This window comes from Sceloporus undulatus, chromosome 4, assembly GCF_019175285.1.
Source record: "Sceloporus undulatus isolate JIND9_A2432 ecotype Alabama chromosome 4, SceUnd_v1.1, whole genome shotgun sequence".
Taxonomy (NCBI): Eukaryota; Metazoa; Chordata; class Lepidosauria; order Squamata; family Phrynosomatidae; genus Sceloporus; species Sceloporus undulatus.
Genome location: NC_056525.1, coordinates 106,130,948 through 106,153,107, shown reverse-complemented (window position 1 = coordinate 106,153,107; position 22,160 = coordinate 106,130,948). Strand labels below are relative to the sequence as shown.

The following is a 22,160-nucleotide window of genomic DNA, read 5'->3' as shown; positions in this document are numbered from 1 at the left end:
CTTCATTTTAAAGCACTATTCTTTTCTAGTGAGTACTGTCTTCTCATGATATGTTCAAAGTATGACAATCTCAGTTTAGTCATCTTAGCTTCTAGGGAGAGTTCAGGCTTGATTTGCTCAAGGACCCATTGATTTGCCTTTTTAGCAGTCCACGGTATCTGTAGATCTCTTCTTCAGCAAATTTCAAATGGGTTGATTTTCTTCCTATCAACTTTTCTCACTGTCCAGCTTTCACAACTAAACATAGAAATGGGAAATGCAATGGCAAGTACAAATCTTAATTTAAATTTACGCTTCAGGATCTGGTCTAGTTCCTTCTGCCCTTCCAAGTCCTAGTTTTCTTCTGATTTCTTGAGTTCTGTCTCCATTCTGAGAGCCAAAGTATGGAAAATCTTCAATGTCTTCACTGTCTTCTTTAAAGTTATGTAAATTAATGGTAGTCAAAATTTTTGTTTTCTTAATGTTCAACTGTAAAACTGTCTTTGCACTTTCTTCCTTGACTTTCCTTAGTAATCATTCCAAATGTTTGCCATCTTTTGCTACTAGTATGGTGTCACTGGCATATCTTAAATTACTGATGTTTCTTCTTCCAGTTTTCATGCCTACTTCCTCTTAGTGTAATCCTTCTTTATGTATGATATGTTCCACATACAGGTTAAACAAATAAGGTGCTATAAGGTAGCCTTGCCTGACCTTCTTGCAAATCTGAAACCATTTCATTTGTGTGTATTTTGTTCAAGTGATGGAACTTTGTCCTGAATATAGCTTATACATCAGCTGTTGTGGCACATCCAAAATGATCCATAGTTTTTCATGATCTATTCTACAGAATGAAAGGCTTTGCTATAATAATCTATAAAGCATAGGTTATAATTTTTTCTGAAATCCTTTGGTATCATTATTAAAGGTATGTTTGCAATATGATCCCTTGTGGCTCTTCCTTTCCTGAACCCAGCTTGGACATCTGGCATTTTGCACTCCATTATGATAAATGTCTTTGTGTAGAATTTTGGGCATCATTTTGTTTATCTTCCATATTTGTTGATAGATTTTAGTTAGAACTAGATTCTGGCCCTGTACAGAATGGCATTTTGTGCTGGCCTGTGGGCGGAGTCAAGGCGCAGCATCCAGATGTTGCATGCCCTTGACGATGGAGGATATCACACGACTGAAATGGGAAGTATAATCCAGTGTCATCCTGAACACTATGCTGTTGTTTGGTGTGGAACACAATCATGCATATTCACGTTATTGCACGAAAAGTTACCACACGCGATTGCTGGCAGTCTGAACGCACTCCAAATGCAATCACGTGTCAATCCACAGTTAAGTAAATTCGGTGAACTAGCAAACCCTATTCCTAGGCAACTTTGTACTCAGTGTGCTGTTGTTTGGTGTGATGTACATGTCTCCCTTGGTCCTGGTCTCCCCCCCCCCCTCCCCAAAATCTGGAAGGGAGGGTTCCCATGAAGCCACGCTGCAATTCCGCTTCAATTTTGCTTCCGCTTGTCCTTCAGCATTGCTGAGGGGGGGGGGCTGCTGTCTGCTAATGTAGAGGCATGGACCCAGAGCTATTGGATAACCATTATATTCACATTTTAATGTGACAAGAGTGAATATATGCTCATTTCTTTCAACCATTCTTCCTAAACCCCTCCAACCTCTTTTGTAAATTGTGGGGTTTCTTGGTTCCTCTCTCTCACTCGCCTAAATATGCTATGCTCCAGTCATCTGGAGTCTCACTGAGCATGTGATGGCTTACTTTGCAGAGAATCTGGGTCGCGTTTGGGGAGGCCATTGCAGCAAATTTAAGGTGTGATAAGTAATCACGTAATTGCTTGAATTTTCTAATTGACCTCGCTATCTTCTCTTTCGAAATTGAGAGCCTCCTGTCCTGTGTGATATCCTCTGATGCCACCTGGGTGTCATGACATCCCTCTGGCGCTGCATCCAAATGACGCAGTGCCAAAAGGGTGCCACACAACTGTACTGCTGCAGCTATGGCACCCTTTGGAGGGTGCAAAAAGGAGCTTCTTGACCTGTGTGAGTAATTTGCAAGGCACACATAAATAGACAGTTACCTGGGGTCTCAGGATGCCCGCAGACCCTTTGTAAGATTTAAGGTGCACCTATACTGCAGAAGTAATGCAGTTTTAGTGCCATCTTATGGAATGCTGGGATTTGTAATTTTACATGGTCTTTGCCAAAGAGTGCTGGTGCCTCACAAAACTACTCACCCCAGGATCCCATAGGAAACAGCCGTGACAGCTGAAGTGGTGTCAAACTGCATTATTTCTACAGTGTAGAATGCATGGCTGCCTGGTGTGAAATGACAGCCTGAAAAATGATATGAGCAAACAGAAAACCAGTAGGACTAGTGAAAACCCAGCAGAGCCCTTGCTTTCTCCTTGATAAAGAAACAATGGCCTTTCCCCTTTCTGTGGCAGCAATACTATCAGGGCAGGGAAAAGAAAAACAAAGTTGCAAAGAAATTAGGCACAAACTAGCTTAGTGGGGCATGAGGCTTCCTTTGAAGGTTTCTACATTGTAGAAATACAGTACTGTAATGCTGTTTGACACCACTTTAATGGCCATGGCACCATCCTACAGAATCCTGGGAGGTGTAGTTTTGTGAGGTGCAAGGACATTTTGGCAGAGATGGCAAAAGACTGTGGGAAACTACAAATTCCAGGATCTCATAGGCTGAAGCTTTTCACAGCACTGAAAGTGATGACTACGACTCTGGAGACCAGGGTTTGAATTCTAGCTCAGCCATGAAACCCACTGAATGACTTTGGGCAAGTCACACACTCTCAGCCTCAGTGGATGGCCATAGCCAAAAAAGAAGAAACTTGAAAAGAAGGAAACCCCTGTCATAGGGTCGCCATAAATAGAAAATGACTTGAAGCTACACACAGGATGACCCCAGGTCCTCCTTTTCCAGGACATGTCCTACATTTTGAGCATGACTATGAAGCACGGATTTACATTTCTATCAGTATTTTGAGCTTTGATATGTGGCCCTGTCCTTTTTTTTTTTCTTGACTGTCCTCCATTTTCTGGTGCCTTGCCCACTTCCTTTGCAGTTATTAAAACATCTGGTCTAGGGTGACCAGAGATCCTCCTTGGCAGGACCTGTCCTCCATTTCAACCTTCTGTCCAGGAGGAATTCCAAAGTGCCCTCCAATTTGAGCATGAGTAAGAAACATGAATTTATATGGGTGTGTTTTGCTTTTATTTGATCATGTCCTCCATTTTTCTGGCAAAATCCTCCATTTTGTACCTTGTCCTCCTTTGTGGTTAGGCCATCTGGTCCCAGGTGACCAGATGTCCTCCATTTCCAGTCCTGCATTTTAACCTTTTCTCTCCATCCAGGAGGGATTCCAAAAGGTCCTATATTTGGAGCAGGCAGGACTAAAGAAGCATGAATTTAATGTTTCTATAAGTGTTTTTTCATTTTTCTTGGGTCAAGGTCCTCCTTTTTTTTTCTTGCAAGGTCCTCCATTTTGCAGTGCCTTGTCCTCCTTCGCAGTTATTAGGCTATCTGTCCCAAGGTGACCAGATGTCCTCCTTTTCCAGGGCTCTGTCCTCTATTTCAACCTTTTCTGTCCATCCAGGAGGAATTCCAAAAGGTCCATTTGGAGCAGGATTAAGACACCTGCATTAAACATTTCTATGAGCTTTTTTCACTTTTCTTGGGCCAAAGTCCTTACATTTTTATTTGCTTATTTCATCTTTATGTTGCCTTTCTCTCAAAAAGGGATCCAAGGCAGCTCACAAGAAGAAGAAACAACTTTAAAAACAATTAAAATGTAGTTAAAACAGTGGTAGAATTTCAAAGATATAGTCGAGTCGGTTTGTAGAATCAGTATGCAGAGAGATCATGGAGGCTAAACTCAAAGAAAGAAGTTGGCAGCATGAGCTTTTGTAGACTTAAATCCACTTCTTCAGATACATTTGGTGGAGTGGAAAGCCAGGGACCAATAGCAATTGTTGTTGTTATTTGGTGGAGTGGAAAAGCCAGGTCTGTCCCTGGTTTCCCACTCCACCAAATGCATCTGAGGAAGTAGGCTTAAGTTTAGGAAAGCTGCTGCTGCCAACTTCTTTCTTTCAGTGAGTCTTCAAAGGTGCCACGATCTTTCTGTACATCAGTGCACACCAGACTGTGCCCTTTAAGAGACTTTGGACTTCATCTCCCAGAAGCCTCAGTCGTGTTGGCCAACAGCCTGGGATTCTGGGAGCTGAAGTCCAAAAGCCCAGTTTGGGGACCACTGCTCTACACACATACTAGTGTGATTCAAACAGTATAAAACTAGGAGGAGGGGGGGTTGCTTGCAAGGTTGCAGTGCCTGGTCCTCCTCCCCTTTGCAGTGGTCACCCTGGGCACCACCACAACAACTCCAACAAAAGTGGTGTGAGGAGGTGCAAGTGGAGCTTCTTCCTCTGCAGCAGCCCTGGGAAAAAAGGGAGGGGAGGAGGGGGGGCTATTTGTGTTGTTGTGTCTGTGCGCCTGCGCAAGGGTTGGGGCTCTTTCCAGAGGGACTGGAGGCTGGAGCTGGACTCCTGCAGCAGAGAAGGAAGCAAGGGAAGGGAAGGAGGAAAGGAAGGACAGAAGCACCACCAGCAGCACCAGCTCCTCCAGAGGTTGAGCCTGGACTGCAAGGGCAACTGATGTTCCCCCTTCCCCACCTTGGTCAAGGCTTCCAAGGTGAGCAAAGCAAGGAGGGCTGCCTGGAGGGGGAAGAGGGGGGCCCTGTGCAGGAGAGACTTGGGCTGCATCCACACTGGAGAAATAACCCGCTTTGGCACCGCTTTAACTGCCCCGAGGCCAGGTGGCCTCCTCAAACCCCAAGGAAGGTGGAGGACTTTCTTTCTTTCTCTCTGGTGCCTTGACCTCCCTGGCCTCCTTTGCCCAGGGATGGCCACTGCTCCAGAGGAAGAAGAGAGGGACCAGGACCTTGCCAACAACATGGAGCCAGATATGGACCAAATGCTCCAAACCCTCCCTAGAAAGGATCCTGCTCAGGAGGAAAGGAAAAATGGAGGACACTCCCAACATGAGAAGCTCCAAAACACGCCTGGAAACAAATGTCAGCCCATGCTTCTCTTAGTCCTGCTCCACATAGAGGACATGATGGAATTCCTTCCTGGGAAGAAGCTGGGGGGATAGAATGTAGGTCCTGGAAAAGGAGGACGCCTTGCAGGGAAGATGGAGGATACTTGGGGCCCCCCTTTGTGAGGGATGGAGGGAATGATGGCACCCAGTTTGCCTAGCTAGCAACCGAGGTGGGGCCAAGGAGGACCCAGTGGGATCTCATACACAACACACACAGAGCCAGGGATGCATTAGATCCTGGGGTGAAAAGAGGAGGGATGTCTCTCCTCTCTGATTTTGCAGCCTCTAAAGGCCTTTTGTGGCCTGAAAAAATGGGGTCTTTCTTACATCCACTCTTTCCTCCTCCTTCTCCTCTACTTCTTCTCCTCCTCTTCCTTCTTTTTCTCCTCCTCCTCCTCTTCTTCTGTTCCTCCTCCTCTTCCTTCCCTTCCTCCCCCTCCAAATTTCTTGACTTTAAAAGGATGGTCCTCTAAGATGGGCTCAGGCTTGCCAAGCAAGGGAGAGCTTTCCTGGGGTAGCCCTTGCCTTCCTGCCTGCTGCTCCTGCTTCTGATGCACCGGATTTCCTCTGTGGCGTGTCGGGGAATGCCTTCTCAGTAGGTGCATTGTTGCTGTTGTGGGTTTTCCTCTCTTCTAGGATTGCGGTGGCTTAGTGGTTGAGACGCCAGAAGCCAGTTCTGATGATCGGAAGGTCAGCAGTTCGAGGCCTGGGTGCCACATGATGGGGTGAGCTTCTGTCATTAGTCCCAGCTTCTGCTAACTTAGCAGTTTGAAAGCACACAAATACAAGTACAGTAGGTAAATAGGTACCAGGTACCACTTCGGTGGGAAGGTAACAGCATTTGGTGCAGTCATGCTGGCCACATGACCACAGATTTATTTTTGGACAATGCTGGCTTAGTAACGGAGATGAGCATCACCCACTACAGTCGGTTACAACTAGACATTCACATCATGGGGCTACCTTTACCTTTAGGGTACCATCTTTCTTGGTTTTGATAGCAAACTATGCAGCAAAAAAAGCCCTGGGACTCTGAAAAAGAAGGTCCCCGAACAGACCTTCCTGTCAAGTTTTAAACTTTTTTCTGTTTCAGTTCAGTTCCTGGAACTGAGCTCAGCCCATAACTTTGTGTAGCTTGGAAGAATGCGTGTCTCTGAGTGTGTGCAGAGTGTCTGGATGCTGCATAGCTGCACACGCACAGAAGGCATTCCTTGAAACAGTGGAAGTCTAAGGTGTTTATCACACTATACAATACTCTTATAGTGCTACTATTCCACTTTAACTGCTCTAGCTGCCTCCTGTTGCATTCTGGGATTGGCAGTTTTAAGGAGGGGTATTTAGAATTCTCAGGCAGAAAAGTTCAGCTCCTTAAAACTGCCAATCCCAGCATGCAACAGGAGGCAGCTAGAGCAGTTAAAGTGGAATAGTAGCACTATAAGAGTATAGTGTGATAAACACCTATGATCACTGGGTGGCCTTGGATGAGTCACATGCTCTCAGTCTAAGGGCAAGGAAATGGCAAACCTCCTCTGAACAAATCTTGGCGAGACAACCTCTGCCTTAGGGTCGCTGTAAGTCGGAAATGACTTGGAGACACACAGCAACAGGCCAGGCCCATGTTGGAGTTTAGGTGTTGAGGCTCTAGCTATTGAACCCAGAACTATGTGTATGTATGAGTAAAGCTTGTGGCAGATGGAGCAGTGGCCCCACCTCTTGAAGCAGGTGGTCCTCTTCAATTCTCACTGGGTTTGTGGGGATGATTGTTTCGTCAGTGGATCCACCCTACTGCTCCACGCTCAGCCAGATTTAGAGAGGAAATGTGTTTCCTTCTACATTTTTTGCTGTGTTGTTGCTTTGTGCCTTCAAGTTGTTGTTGTTCACTTTATTGTTGTGTGCCTTCAAGTTGTTTCCAGTTTGTGGCAACCCTAAGGCCAACCTATTAAGGGGTTTTCTTTGCAAAATTTGTTCAGAAAAGGTTTGCCCTTGCCTTCCCTTGAGGATGAAAGAGTGTGACTTGCCCAAGGTCATCCAATGGGTTTCATGGCCAAGTTGGAAATCAAATTCTGGCCCCCAGAGTTATAATCCAACACTCAAACCACTATGCCACACTGGCACACTATTCCACAGATTTATTTTCATGTAGTAACAGCACAGCCTGCATGAATCCTTGCAAAGGAAGGCATTTTGCATTGTCTTCTGCATAACAGATGATTGGGAAGAAGAGAAGAAGAAAAAAAAATCCAGAAGTGAAGAGGTGCAGACAAGGAGTTTAAAAAGTCTGAGTCACTGTGGGTTTCTTTGACTTTGCTTGGTTTACCTACATTGTTTTGAGGCTGGTATATTTTCCCTGCTCAAGAACTAGACCTTGACTTGCTGCATCCGCACTGTTGAAATAATCTAGTTTGACATCACATTAACTGACATGGCTCAATGCTCTGGAATTCTGGGAAGTGTAGTTTTGTGAGACACTTATTTAGGTTTCTTTGTCAGAGTGCTCAGATGCCACAACAAAGTACAGTTCCCAGAATCTCATGGCATTGAGCCATGGCTGTTAAAGTGGATAATTTATGCAGTGTGGATGCAGCCTCTGTGAGTTTAAAATGCCTTCCAGGAAGTCCCAAATGATAATAAATGTGGTTTTCTGTTGTGGATGCAGCCCAGGTTTTCCACAGCCACTGTGGCTACAGCCATCAGAAAAGCTATGCTATCCTATAAATAATAGCAGGATTAAAAGAATGCTACCTCTCCTCCCCATAAGAAGATTCCATGTTGATGTGCATGAATGATATCATCATGAGGAAAGAATTGGTTTTAACTGTTTGTAAATAAATAACAATTACAGGTTAAGTTTCCCTTATTTGAAATGCTTTGGACTAAAGGTTTTGGATTTTGGATTTCAATTTTTTTAAAATTATTTTGGAATACTTGTATTTGCATATATGTACATAGTGAGATATCTTGGCAATGCGACCCAAGTCTAAACACAAAATTAATTTATGTTTCATAAACACTTTATGCACATAGCTTGAAGGTAATTTTATACAGTGTTTTAATAATTTGGTGCATGAAACAAAGTTTGTGTGCATGAACTACCAGAAAACAAAAGTGTCACTAGCTCAGTCATCCATGAGAAACGCTTTGATTTTTGGAATATTTCAGATTTTGAAATTCCAGATAAGCGATATTCAACCTGTGGTTTCTTTGCAAGAAAATAACCAACTTAGGCCTGTTACAGACTGCCAAAATAAAGCTGTTTCGGGTCTCTTTGAAGGTATGCTGTTTAAATGATGCATGCATCCTAAGAATCCGGAAGCTGCACCAAAGCTGCACTCCAGTGCTTAGGAATGGAGTGTGGCTTTGGCGTGACCTCCGGACTGTTAGGACCCATGCATCATTTAAATAGCATACCTCCAAAGAGACACGAAGCAGCTTTATTTTGGCAGTCTGTAACAGGCCTTAGCTGTGGTAGATTGGTTGGAACCATTTTTGTCAGAAACCTTGATGGTATTGACTTAAATCTTATTGTTAGTCCCCACTAGAGGAGAACCATTGAATCATTTGAATTTACTTATATGTTGACTAAAGGGCCTACTTCTAGTTGGGACTAACCAACAGTATTCTGGCCATTGTTTACAAGTCTTCAATTGATATCATAAACTTTGGAGTGGTTCTACTTAGTTTTATCTTGATCTAGTTCCATGTGAATCTATTGAGAAAACACTTCTCTGGAGAAATAAAATACCCCACTGCCTGGATGAAGATTAAAATACTGTCATCGTTCATAAATTGTTATGTCATTTTAAATTTTGTGTTCAGAAGGATTTCTTTGTACAGGTACAGGAAACATTGATTTATGATACCAAATTAAATAGTTTTAACCTTAATCCTGTCTGTTTTTAATAGGCTTCTGTACTATTGTTTTCTGTCTGGTATGAAATTTGGGCATGTGATATGATTTCTAATACAGACTGTTTTCTTCTAAACTAAAATGTTGAGCTTGCATAAGAGTACAGTGTAGTGTCATCTTACTGGGGAATAGAGAAAATGCTGACTTCCTGTAAAAGTGTTTTGTCTTTTTTAAAAACAAAAAAGGCTTCTGTCAGCTGTTCTTAGATTTGACACTCACTCCTAAGTTATCCAAGGACAGCTTTCCAGGAAGATTAGTTTGCTTGTGGAAGGAGTCCACGTTTCTCTGTCCACTTCCAGGTATGTTCTACAGTCAGCCTTCCCTATCCACAGATTCTTTATCCATGGGTTCAAGCATCCACGGCTTCAAAATATTAAAAAAAAAAATCAATTCCAAAAAGCAAAAATTGACTTAGCCATTTTGTATAAAGAAAACCAATTTGCTGTCCCATTGCATCCACAGATTTTGTTATCCCCGGGGGTTCCTAGTACCAAACCCCAGCGGATACCAAGGGCCCACTGTATTTGAGCCATTTTCTCTTCCTTCTTTCTTCTCCTTATATTGCAGACTCTCTTATTTTAATTCCTATTTCTATATCCCACTCTGTCCCCATTTTTATTTCTCCAGTCTTTATTTCTGGACTGCTTGTCATCTTTTAAAATCTCTTTCTCCCATTTCTTCTGCTTCTCACGAAGCACACACAGTTTTCCTTCTCCCTGTGATTTGTACAACAAAAGGATTCTCAGATGTTAATGTGCTGTGCAACATATGTGAAAACCAGTGGCAACTCCACAACGTACTTCCGAATCTCCGCGGAGGGGGGGCATGTGTATTCACCCACCTTGTTCCCACTCCCAATAGATACGTTGGGGGGCTAGTTGTATGTGTGGGAAAGAGTTGCAAACAAGAGGAATGTGGAATTCTCCCATGAACAAGCAAGTGGAATAGGCGGAGAATGTAATCTTACTTTGTGCAGGTCTGTTGTGAAAAGATGATAGTGTGGCAGGCCTGACCTTGAGAGGAAAAACAATTCTTGCTGTAGTTGAATGAGGTTTGTTCACTGTGTTAAGAGTGTTATCTAAGATACTGTAATTCACTCCACAGAGGCTAGTAGACACAGTAAAGGACAAATTGTACATTACATTGCCATGAGGTTTATAGCTGATTTGACCCCTCCCCTTCTCTTTTCTTTTCTTTTTTAACTAAATATAGTTAGTTAGGGGGCTGATAACTCAACTGAAGATATTTTACCCCTTAGCTTTACTTGTTACATGCTTGCAAGTCAACTCCATCTCATGGTGACTCTATCCTAGAGTTTCCCTGTCACAATTTATTCAGGAGAAGTTTGCCAGTGCCTTAGAGGAAGGCGAGTGTGAGTTTCCCAGTGGATTCCATCCCTGGTCTCCCAGAATCCTAGTCAAACGCTCAAACAACTGTACCATGCTTACACCATTTTCTTATTCTTATCTGTTGTACCCAAGTTGTTGTCAAATGGGTGCATGTGTGTAAGTATCATCCCCCTCACCTTTTTTTTGTGCAATAGACAGTAGCTGGGGGAGAGGAGGATTGAGAAAATGATACCTGAATGAAAGGTTACACACACATCCTTCCATGTTGTTTTGGTTTTCAAAGAAGCACTTCCTTCTACTGCATACAGGTGTCCTCAGCTAAATGCATACAAATGCAGGCACAGGGAAGTTGGTCATGGATTTCCCATCATAAAATGTATTCTCTCTTTACAATAGCTCAGTATTTGTTTCCTTATTGCTGCAAACTAATGTAGTTGTTAAATTTAGGTAAAGGTTTACTTGTATTTTGTCACTGTTTTCTGATTTCTCATGAATAATGGCTGGGGTTTTGATCCATGCTAGAGAAACTCCTTGTAGTGTTGTATTCCCTTTGACCCAATTTCTGTGCCTTAAATGTGTAGTTTACATTTTACTCGTGGATTGCATTGCACACACAAACAGTGACCAAAACATTACTGGAGAGAAGATGTAGTACATAAAGGCAGAATCTACATGACAGTATGGTCTGGCCTCTCCTGAACCTGCTTCAGTTTATTTTTGATCCAGGTCAGCAGCTGCTGTATCACTAGTGTTTTCAGACTGACTTGATCTGGCCTTGTGAGTCCCATGCAGGTGTAAATTCAGAGTGGGGAGCATGTCAGCAATGAGCATACAGAACTCTCATTATCATGCAATTCACTGTTGTCTATAACACTGTTGGCTATCACAGCAAGGATCTTTCCCAAGGCAACCAGCCACCATTCCTTTCAGCCACCCTAGCCAGTGGTGAGGAATGCTCGAGATTGTTGTTTAACAAAACCAGAAGCACATTATCACCCCTGAATTAAAACAGCTGCACGTCACCAAAAACTAAGCATACTGAAGCCTCTAATGCCAGAACTACAGGGATGGCATCCTACTGGTGACACATGCAGTGACTTCTTGGTGGCATAAGGATATATTCAGTTGTCCCTTGTAGGTTGTCCATCCCAGATCCTAAGGCAACTGTTAGGCCCCGTAGTAGTTTACTAGCTGGGAGGAAGAGTGGTGACTCAGGTGAGCAAGAAGTGGTCTATCTTTGCTACAACTGAGGGCCTCTACAGACGGATGGCCTGCAGCCGCCCCTTTTTGTCTTAGATCGTTGCCGTGGCAACTGCATGCCGTAACAGCGATCTGGCCTCCCCAGGACGCAAAAAGAAGTCACTGTTAGCTGGCTTATTCTTGTGCCCCAGAAAGGATGTCATAGGCGCACCAGCACACCCTTCCATCCAGTGCTGTTTGGGTGCTGTGCCGCCCGTGCTTCATCATGGTGCACGACGTATGGACAGGTGTGTGCCATGATGGTGGCTGGACAGCGGAGGTTGGGCTTGGAGCATGTGAATGCTCACTCCTACTGCAGCCCTACCGCGCACGTAGGCTGGCATAAACTGCCGGTCTGTCAAGCCTCTCAGAAGAAGACAAAAAAGGTTGCTCTTTCAAATGGACCTGTTTTTCTTCTCCCTGCACATGAGATGGCCAGTTTCTTGGTCATTTGAGTTGTCCCCATCCCAGTTTGACAGAGCAAGATAGGTGTAGAGATGCATGTTTGGAGCACTGCATTCTACAAATGTCATGCAAAATCTCAGCTCATATGTATATATAGAATTAGACAGAATTGGAAAGAAAATATTTTGCAGTGAAAAAGTCATGCCCATTTCTGCAAAGGAGCTTTCCCTTTCTTTGCTTTCTACTCCAACATCTTTTGATAAGTCCAGAGCCTTTGCAGTTGAAAACGGACATCAGTAGTACTGCTGATATCTTCTTTCTTGTTCTCTTGCACACCATCACACATTGACATAGGTTATCTGTTTTCAAAACAGTAATGCAAGGTCAGTCCATTACCAACTCAAACCTGTCCAGGACAAGTGATGGAGGCCTATACTATATAAGGCCTGCCTCAAGTCTCCAAAGAGGATGTTTCTCATGAGAGTTCTGGGCTCCCATTAGATTGTTAACCTTACAGGAAAATTTTGTGATGCCATGCCAGCAAACATCATGAAATAACGAATAATGCCAATGCAACTCACCTTGGCTTGGAGAGCCAAGAATAGGAAGAGCAAGATTAGTCACACTCACAACAGACATATCACTCCCCCAGCATTTGGTACCATTGAAAGTATGGCTTGTGCCCACTTTTCTCGTGCACATCATAAATAGGGGATTTGGAGCTACTTGTAACACAAAGATATGGGATGAGAATGGGATGGGATGTTAATGCTAATTGCCCCCAATAAGCTGGGTACTTATTTTAGTGACCTTGGAAGGATGCAAGGCTGAGTCGACCCTGAGCCCTTGGCTGGAATTGAACTCACAACCTTGTGGTTTGTGAGTGAGTGGTTGCAGTACAGGCATTTAACCACCACGCCACCACAGCTTGTGTTGACCAGCTGAATAGGGGAAGGAATAACTGGAATCTTCATGTTTTTAACAAGTCATCCAGAATATTTAGGGTATTCAGGACTCCTGTAATTTTCTACTAAGACACTCTGACCGCTTTTGTTGTAAGTTGTATGTATGTATGTTGAATATTTTTGTTTCTGCCTTATGGTGACCTTAAGGTGACCTTATCATGGGGTTTTCTGGGGGTGAGAATATGTGACTTCCCCAAGGTCACTCAGTGGGTTTCTATGGCTGAGCAAGGAATCAAACTCTGGTCTCCAGGGTCATAGTCCAGAGCTCAAACCACTACACCATGCTGCCTCTCTCTGAACACTTTTGGCTTGTTTCTTTAAATTACATCTGTAATCCTTGTTCTTCTTAAATGGAAAACTGGTTGCTACTGTATATTAAAATTGCCTGTGCATCTTGTAATGCAGTAAAATGATCTGTTTCATATTTTTTTTGTATTTTTCCCTTTCATAGTCTTAATGCGAAAACCTCTATTATGGGAGGTTTTTCCTGGCAAGATTTATTCAGAGGAAGCTTGCCATTGCCTTCCTCCAATTTCAGCCCTGGTCTTGTCCTAGACTGAAACCGCTATACCATCATAGCTCTCAGCAAAATCTTACACCAAAAATGCACACCTTTTACTATTATAAAATAAACTGGATAAGAATTTTACTGCAGGGATGTAACTGTTATTGCATTTTATAGCACATGAGGACATGAAGTCATTGTAGGTTACTGATACCTGTTGCTGAAAAAAGCAAGTTTTGTCCCGCGGATTTTCAGACTGATTTATTTTGTTACGATTTGATTAATGCGTTTGTGCCTAGAACTGAAAGGATTTGCCACTGCCAAACCTCAGAAATAGGGAAGGATTAGTATAAAGTGAAGTTGTAGTGTTAGGTCAGATTCTGTGGAGTACCACCTGAAGGCCATGAAGCCTGAAAGGAAGGGGAGATCATTTTTAAGGCTAGCCTTGGTTTAGGTGGCTGCTCCATTAGCTGTGTTCATGATGGCATTTCAGACTGCATCAAGGAGTGAAGAGTGGACTTTACTGTCAGTTATCAAGGTGCTTCTTTCATCTCTGTTTGTGGCAGTCTTATTCTTAATCATAGCTTAGTAGCAAATACGTAAAAGTTTTCTAGGTGCTTTGAGAAGAATCTGCAGAAAAACTCTTCTTAGAACTCCTTGAAATACTTTTTACCATTACAGTATCTGACTTTACTGCTTCACCTGCTGGGAAATCCATATGTTGCTTTTCCCCGTAAGACTTGCTTCGTCTCCTTTATATCTTCTCAGTTCAGCTGTCTCAGCTTGGATCAAATACATTCACTCTAAATTTTGGTATAAAAGCAGTGAATTTTAATGTGTGGATTCCATTAACCTCATTAAGTCATGAGAAGATCTATCATATGTCAGATTTAATAGTAAGCAAAAGTACAAGAATTTGAAGTCCCGTTGTTTCCTTTTACATCTCAGGGAAAGCAAGAAATATATAATACCCAGAAAAGTGCATGCATATTTTTTTCCAGAATATATTTGTTTTCAAAGCCAGCATGGCTTGAACGTTAAGAGTACAACTCTGCAGACCAGGGTTCGGATCCCTACTCTAGTCAGGGAAACCCACTAGGGCTGCTGCCACACTGCAGAATTAATGCAGTTTGACACCACTTTAACTGCTGTGCTCCATCCTGTGGAATCCTGGGATTGACAGTTTGTTGTGGCAACAGAGCTCTCTGACAGAATATCTCACAAAACTAAACATCCAGAATTCCATAACATTGAGCCATGCCTATTAAACTGATGTTAAACTGCATTAATTCTGTGGTGTAGATGCAACCTAGGTGACCTCAGGCATGTCACACTATCTCAGCCTCAGAGAAAGGAAAAAGCAAGCCTCCTCTTTTGAAGAAAACCCTGTGATAAATCTGCTGCTGCTGCTGTTGTTGTTTCCAACCCTAAGGTGAACCTATCATAGGGTTTGCTTGGCAAGATCTGTTCAGAGGAGGTTTGCCACTGCCTTCCCCTGAGGCTGAGAGCATGTGACTTGCCCAAGGTCACTGAAGGGGTTTCATGGCTAAAATGGGGATTGAACTCTGATCACCAGAGTTGTGGGCCAACACTCAAACCACTATGCCATGCTGGGCTCCATAAATCAGAAATGACTTGAAGGCACAAAACAGCAATGTGTTTTCTAATTCAGACTTTTTGGAGGGCATCCATTAAAATTTGTCTGTTTTTCAGAAATAATCAAAATATTCTGAAGGGACATGTGTGTTATTGTGTAAACAAATTGCCAGAACAATTGATAAGATCAGTGCTAGCAGTGCTTTCAGGGGGAAAAGCAGCCTAGAACAGAGATGTTTGATGAAAGGCTTCTTCAAAGGTCTACCCGCATTGCAGGTGCCATGCATGGATCATTTGAAAGGGGATTCCATTGGTGGGAGGGCTACTAAAAAAGTCCTTTTTCTTATGCTGTAGAAAGCTCTGTATTTTGTTGATAAGTACTTGGCAAAAGAACAGACTGGGTTCTTTCAGCCTGTTCAGTAGTTTTACAGTCATAAGGTGGATTTAACAGTCTTGTAACTGCTGAGGATTCATGTTTATGGGGTTGCTAGTGATCAAATGTGACTCCAAAAAGCCTACCTTTTCAGCCTGTTTTGTCCCAACTAAAAGATTTGCTGAGATGCTGCATATTGAGGCATTAAGAAATGCTGTCTGTAGGTTTCTCCCATTGGTGGGATGCTGTGAGACAAGCAGTTGCAACAGGACCACAAGGCATCTCTCTAGGTACCTACTCTCAATGCACTCTGTGACCAAGAGAGTGCTGCAGATGTCATTTCCCAGAACCCCAATCTGCAGCACCTCAGAAGCACTTCGGTTGTGCCACTGCCATGCTGCAAAGGTTGGTTTTGGGGATGTGGCATTGTCAGACAGAGTCCCATCATCATAGTTATGTCTGAATCTTGGGCATGGCCCTTAAGCTGTATATTATGTAACATGTTACTTACTACAGAAAGTTACCTAAATTATTAAACAGTGTCACCAACTGCATGAAGGAAACAGTAAACATATCATGGATTCTTTATCCACAGATTCAACAATCAACGGCTTGAAAATATTCCGAAAAGATATACATTTCAAAAAAGCAAACTTTTACTATTTTTTGTATAAGGGATATCATTTTACTCTGCTATTGTATTTAATGGGACTCGAGCACCTATGGATTTTGGTATCCACAGAGGGTCCTGATACCAAACTGCAGTGGATACCAGAGGCCCACTGTATTACTCTAGTTATAAGCTAGCATGCTTTAGTAATCACATTTATATCATTGTTTGGGAAATGGCATGAAAAAATATAAAATGGAAGCTCTATTTTTAAACAGCCCATTTTGATTTGCCATTTCAAATTGTTTTAAATTACCTTGACTTAAATAAGTCTACCATGTTGGGGGGAAAACACACACTCCTTACAAAGTAGGGTACTAATTTAATTCCAATATTTCCTGGTAGTTGGAATGCATGCAACAAAGCTTTCCATACCAGAGTCCCATCTTACACAGTTGTGCAGGCCTTAGATGACAGGCTTATACTTGCCTTTCTTCATCTGTAAGCATTCCATTTTACCATGTAAAATCTCGAGTGAAATAATGGGGCTGCTAACTTCATTGACTTCTGTGCTGTGATCACCATCTCAAGCAGGAGGTGAGGGGGCGGCTGTGTTTTACAACAAAAGGGGTGTGTTGGTGTAGGGAGCTAAAGCAATTTATTTCCTGTGCTTTCTCATGGAAGGTATTTTTCTTTCAGTTGGCTCTGGTGCCAGAAGTACATCTCTGTGGCTGTGGAGAAAAGTGCTTGAATCAACAGGGCTGAAGATGGCTCATTTCCCCTTGACTTGCCATGCCTACTATTTGCCCTACTTTATAAAGGAGACAGTGCTCTGCCTGATGGGCTGTCAGAGGATACTTTTCTATTTGAAGGGCTCTCCAGTCTAGTGTAGCTGAAGCAGGGGTCCTGAAGTTGGGGCCTAATTCACACTACACAATTATAGCACTGTTATTATACTTTAACTGTCATGGCTCCATCCCATGGAATCCTAGGATTTGCAGTGTAGTGAGGGGTGCTTAGAATTCTCAGCAAGAGCACTCTAGTACTTCACTACAAATTCCAAGATATCGTAGGATGGAAGTATGCCAGTTAATATGGGATAATAGCACTATCATTGTGTAGTGATTGTGCCCTGGACAGCAGACATGTATGTCACCTGGTGAGATGAATGGCATTTCTCTTTAAGTTATAGTCATTATTTCTAAGTTTACATGTATCCATTACCATGGGCAATACTACACCCTCTCCCTTGGCACTGCATTTATTCTCTCTCTCTCTGTCTCTCTCTTGCTATTCTTTTTTCATATCCCTTTGCTTTTGGTTTGGGGACTTTAAAAGTAGACTTGTTTACTTCTCTTGCTTTCAGGTTTAGTCAAATTAGAGAAGCCATTACACAGACTTCTGGTATTGTTGAATTTCACTTTGGTAGAAATAAGGCTTCTGAGAGCAAAAGTTTTCTTTTGGGAACAGAAGGCAATTTCTGCCTTACACTTGGTTGCCTCTGTTGTGCCCAGGAGAACAAATATGTTGGCTTGTGAAGGATCACCAGCAGGAAGAAACTTCTTGCATATAAAATACCTGTCTGATTTATTGGTCTCTGAAGTAGAATCTATAGAGGCAAGAGGCACAGAGCACAGATGTAGGTTTCTACTTGAGCTCTCTCCAGCTCTCTCTAGGAAGCATTGAGGGCCCAATCTTCCCTGCTATGGTGGCCAAATAATGTGAATAAGGGAGGAGATAACAACTGCTTGTTGTTATGTGCCTTCAAATCATTTCTGACTTATGACAATCCTAAGGCAAACCTATCATGGGGGTTTCTTGGCAAGATTTGTTCAAAGGAGGTTTGCATTGCCTTCCCTTGAGGCTGAGAGCATGTGATTTGCCCAAGGTTACCAAGTGGGTTTCATGGCTGAGCTGGGAATTGGACCCTGGTCTTCAGAGTTATAGTTCAGTGCTCAAAGCACTGCGCCATGCTGGCAAAGGGAGAATGAAGACAGATTTCTATTTACTCATGTAGTCCTTAAAATACAAAGGACAGTATTAAGCTCCTTTTTGGAGTCACCATAACTCGGAAACGAAGGCATACAACACCACACAGACACAATTTAATGTTATGTGTAATTAAACCCTGAAGTGAGCAATGAATCTAGAGGCTTAAAGGAACAAAGCCAGAGGAGCAGAACTCCTGAAGTGAAGCAAAACTCCTGCATCCATTTTTGCCTTAGCCTTTAGTCCTTACCCTGTAAATAGTGTGCTTTTGATTGTATAATCCATTTTGACACATGTTAAGATCTGTGTTTGAACACTATTAAAAACTTACCATACAATCTCTTTCCTTAATTGTAAATAGGCACTCACTCACATCTGGCAGGAAAATTGCCCCAAGTGAGCATGGGGGAAACTTGTAAATGTAAAGGCTAAAAGCCTATGCATTTTTAGCACAGTATAAATGTATGTTAGAGTAATTTCACTGCATCCTACCATTGTGTCACAGCTTTGAGCTCATTCATTGCATGCTGGTCAATTAGCTTCCCAACCGCCATGTCAGAGGTCAGACAGGGTTGTGTTGTGCTTATGGAAAGATTGGCTGTATGTGGGCCTGGATTTATGCAACCTCTGAGAAAGCATAATCACTTGTACAACTGTCTTTATGCTAGCATAGTGCCCAAACAGAATTGAATACATAGTAGGACTGCTCTGGTTTTTGTTTGCTATCTAGATAATATGCTATGAATGGTTAATGGATACAGGTAGGTATGGGCTGGCTAGTAAAATCTGGCTGTGAAGCTGGTAATGTTTGCAGACAGGGGTATCACAATGGGGGATGCAGTGGATATATGCCGCACCAAGTGGGGGTGACACTACTACTCCCTAAATATCTGCCTTTTGGCAGAAATGGTATGTGGTAGTCACCTTCATCCCTTTAAAATGCTGGTGTGAGTGAGGTAAGAGTCATTGGGAAGATTAAAGAGAGGCCCATGTTTTATAAAAAATAATTTTTTTAATTTTAATTAAAATATTTAAAATTATTCTTTTAAATTTTTATTTTAAAATATATTTTAACCATATTTTCACTGTAACTATATGAAACAATGTATAATAATATACTTTGTTGTGCATATAATATTGTGATTTAAAGGTATAATTTTAACTTTACTAGTTATTTTTGTCACAATGATTGCCATTACATTAAGTGATATGCAGGAATTATGATTTATGAGTCACATTATTGAAAAAAAATTATTAAGAATTCTGTATGGTGTGGTATGAGGGGAGGTCAGTTTGAGGGTGATACTATGAGTTATCGCACCAGGTGAATCTGACCATAGTGATGCCACATCTTGCAGACATCATTTGAAAGTTTGACTTAGCAGTTAATTTAAAATGAGTTTTCCGGAATTTATAAACTCTTTATTTTCTTTCTCTTAATGGTGTAGTTGTTATAGCTTGTCCAATGTTTATTGAAGAATCAGAAGATTTAAGAGAATTTCAGTTAGTTTGACCAAGTGGAGAATGCAAAGTGGTCATATACTTTTATTTGCACTGGTATTAGAGAAAGAAAGTAGAGGAGGAAAACATAAATTGAAGAGACTCTAAAGGTGAAGGTAGTCCCTTGACATGAAAGCCTAGTTATAACCAACTGTAGGGGGCGGTGCTCATCTCTGTTACTAAGCTGAAGAGCAAGCGTTGTCCGAAGGCGAATCCAATGGTCGTGTGGCCAGCATGACTGCACCAAACACTGTTACCTTCCCACCAAAGTGGTACCTATTCATCTACTTGCATTTGCATGCTTTTGAGCTGCTAGGTTGGCAGAACCTGAAACTAGTGACATGGGCCTCGAACTGCCAATCTTCAATCATCAGAATTGGTGTCTTAACCACTAAGCCACCGCATCCCTTTCCTAAAACTGAAAATAACACCTTATTGGTATAATAGAGATATCAACATGAATACTTGTGATGTTGAACGACCCTTGCATGCTCTTTTTTCTTCTACCTCAGGTGGCGACAGACAAGGTTACAGGGAAGCTGAGTTCTACTCTCTCATGGGTGAAGAACACTGTCAGTCAAATGGCCAGCCAGGTGGCAAGTCCATCTGCCTCATTACACACTACATCCTCCTCTACCACACTCTCCACTCCAGCATTGTCTCCGTTGTCTCCAGCAGAATTGAGTCCCTATGACTTAGAGCTACTGGCCAAATTAGAAGAGCAAAATAGGTAGGTGGCAAGTTATCTTTGTCATTTAAGAATGAATGGGCAAGGAAAGAAATGGTTCATGGAACTAAAACATACTTTAGTATAGCCTGAAGTGCGGTTTCTATCAAAGCTTAAAAAGAGTCATTGGCATTTGTCAGTGTTCTGGAAGCATAAAGCCAGCTCCAGTGGTATGTGTGTTTTGCAGCTGATTTGTTTGACCATTGGTCATGGCACATATAATTACTTGTGTTAGGTGATGATAAGCTCAGATTGGAGGTTGGCCAATTGCCTGGGGTGTAACAATTCTGTAAGACCCATCTGTTGCCAGGTGCGTGGGCCCTGACAGTCTGTGACACGTAGGATTGTGCTGGCGGGTGGCTCGGATTAAACAGCAACAGGAGAACATTCTTGTGTTTTCTTGAAAAAGCAGAAATCGCTGTTTTCAACGCTGTGGAACATATCATTTCTTTTAAATCACTATGTTTCCATCTTATTTCAAAACCTTCGAGAAATTGTCTTGAGTCCAAGGTACATTCCTGTCATTCTGGTTGAGTGTCATACTCCTCTGGAATCAAGCAGGCTGCAGTTATGTCTCATAACAAAAGCTTGTGACACTGAGAACGTAATAACTGTACCTGAAGGAGTATAGTGCAGTTTTTCTGCTTACCACTTTCTCAGTTCACTTAGAGTCAAATAGATCCTTTTATTAACTTGAAAATAAGATTGTTTTATTGTACATTTATTTCAATACAATTGATCTGACCAGTGTCTTTGGCTTGGCACAAGTAATGCTTTCTTTCAGAATGTTGTATTACATTGGATTTTGTACTGACATTGACAAGAAAGATTAATAATAGTGGCCCTCTTTGTTTCTTTTGTTAGCATCTGTTCATTTGGCACATCATAAAGCTTAGCTTGTTTCTAATTGTCCAGATTGTTTAACTTTCAGCTCAGAGTTAATTTAGATTAAATGAAGCAAGAATACCATAGCACTTCTGACTATTATTAGAACAGTCATGTGGATTAGAACCCATTTAGGTTATCTCTTTCTGTACATTGCCTTAAGAGTCGAGCAAAGATGATGTGTTTTTATTACCCTCTACATGTTACAGTATGTTCACTTGTCTGTGCTAAGGAATAGGTGTCTCCAACTATTTTCAAAGCCTAATCTTTCAACTGTTTTTTTTTTTAAAAGCAGTACTAAGTAAGGGACTGAATAAAGGAGCCTTTGTGAAGAACAGTTCAAATCCCATTGTCTCCTCTATGAAGGATCAGTTATACTGATCAGGGCTAATAACTCAACTGACAAATAACTTGTTTTATCCTATTCATTGTATGCTAGTGAGTTTCAATAGCTGCTGTATTTCTAAGCTGTTTTCACAGGTCATGTTGCTTCTGAACCTGTTTCTGTAGAATTGTGTGCTCTATGAATAAGATCTGCTAAACTCAAGGACCTTTTCTACGTAATCAGAGTCCCTGCCCTTACTTACAGTACTTACTTTAGAAGTTAGTTATTTTATGGATGGAACTATACATATTTTTTTCAGGTGGCACTTTTGCCACTGGCTTATCCTCTCCTTTCCCCCTTTTCAGCCTCAATGTATTTGGAGAATTCCCTCTCCTGAAAAATGCAATCTTTTTATAGTTTTTAATTTTATAACTGTATCCTGTTGTCATTGGCAACTTTGGATGCTTAATTCAGAAAGGTACAGGTTGAGTTTCTCTTATCTGGAATTCTGAAACCCGAAATAGTCCAAAATCCAATATTGTCCACATGGGTGACTGAGATAACGTCACTTTTGCTTTCTGATTGTTCAGTGTACCCAAACTTTATTTAATGCACAAGATTATTAAAAAAGATTGTATATAAACTTACCTTTGAACTGTGTGGTATGAG

The 22,160-nt window shown here is 41.9% G+C and overlaps 1 protein-coding gene across 14 annotated transcripts in view; it reads left to right on the top strand.

The window, feature by feature from the left end:
• Positions 1–4,528: 4,528 nt before the first annotated feature.
• The window catches only part of EVI5 (ecotropic viral integration site 5), a 76,373-nt gene continuing 58,741 nt past the window's right edge, over positions 4,529–22,160 (top strand). For 11 of the 14 annotated variants that reach the window (XR_006103402.1, XR_006103400.1, XR_006103401.1 and 8 more), the window contains exons 1-2: positions 4,529–4,708; positions 20,067–20,284. Coding sequence is in view for 11 of the 14 variants with exons in the window: in XM_042462027.1 (XP_042317961.1) it covers positions 20,136–20,284 (149 nt within the window). In the remaining 3 variants the exon portion in view is untranslated. Of the gene's footprint in view, positions 4,709–4,785; positions 5,712–5,804; positions 5,842–20,066; positions 20,285–22,160 lie in introns of those variants that run through there. The other 3 variants (XM_042462025.1, XM_042462034.1, XM_042462024.1) reach the window with 3 other exon arrangements.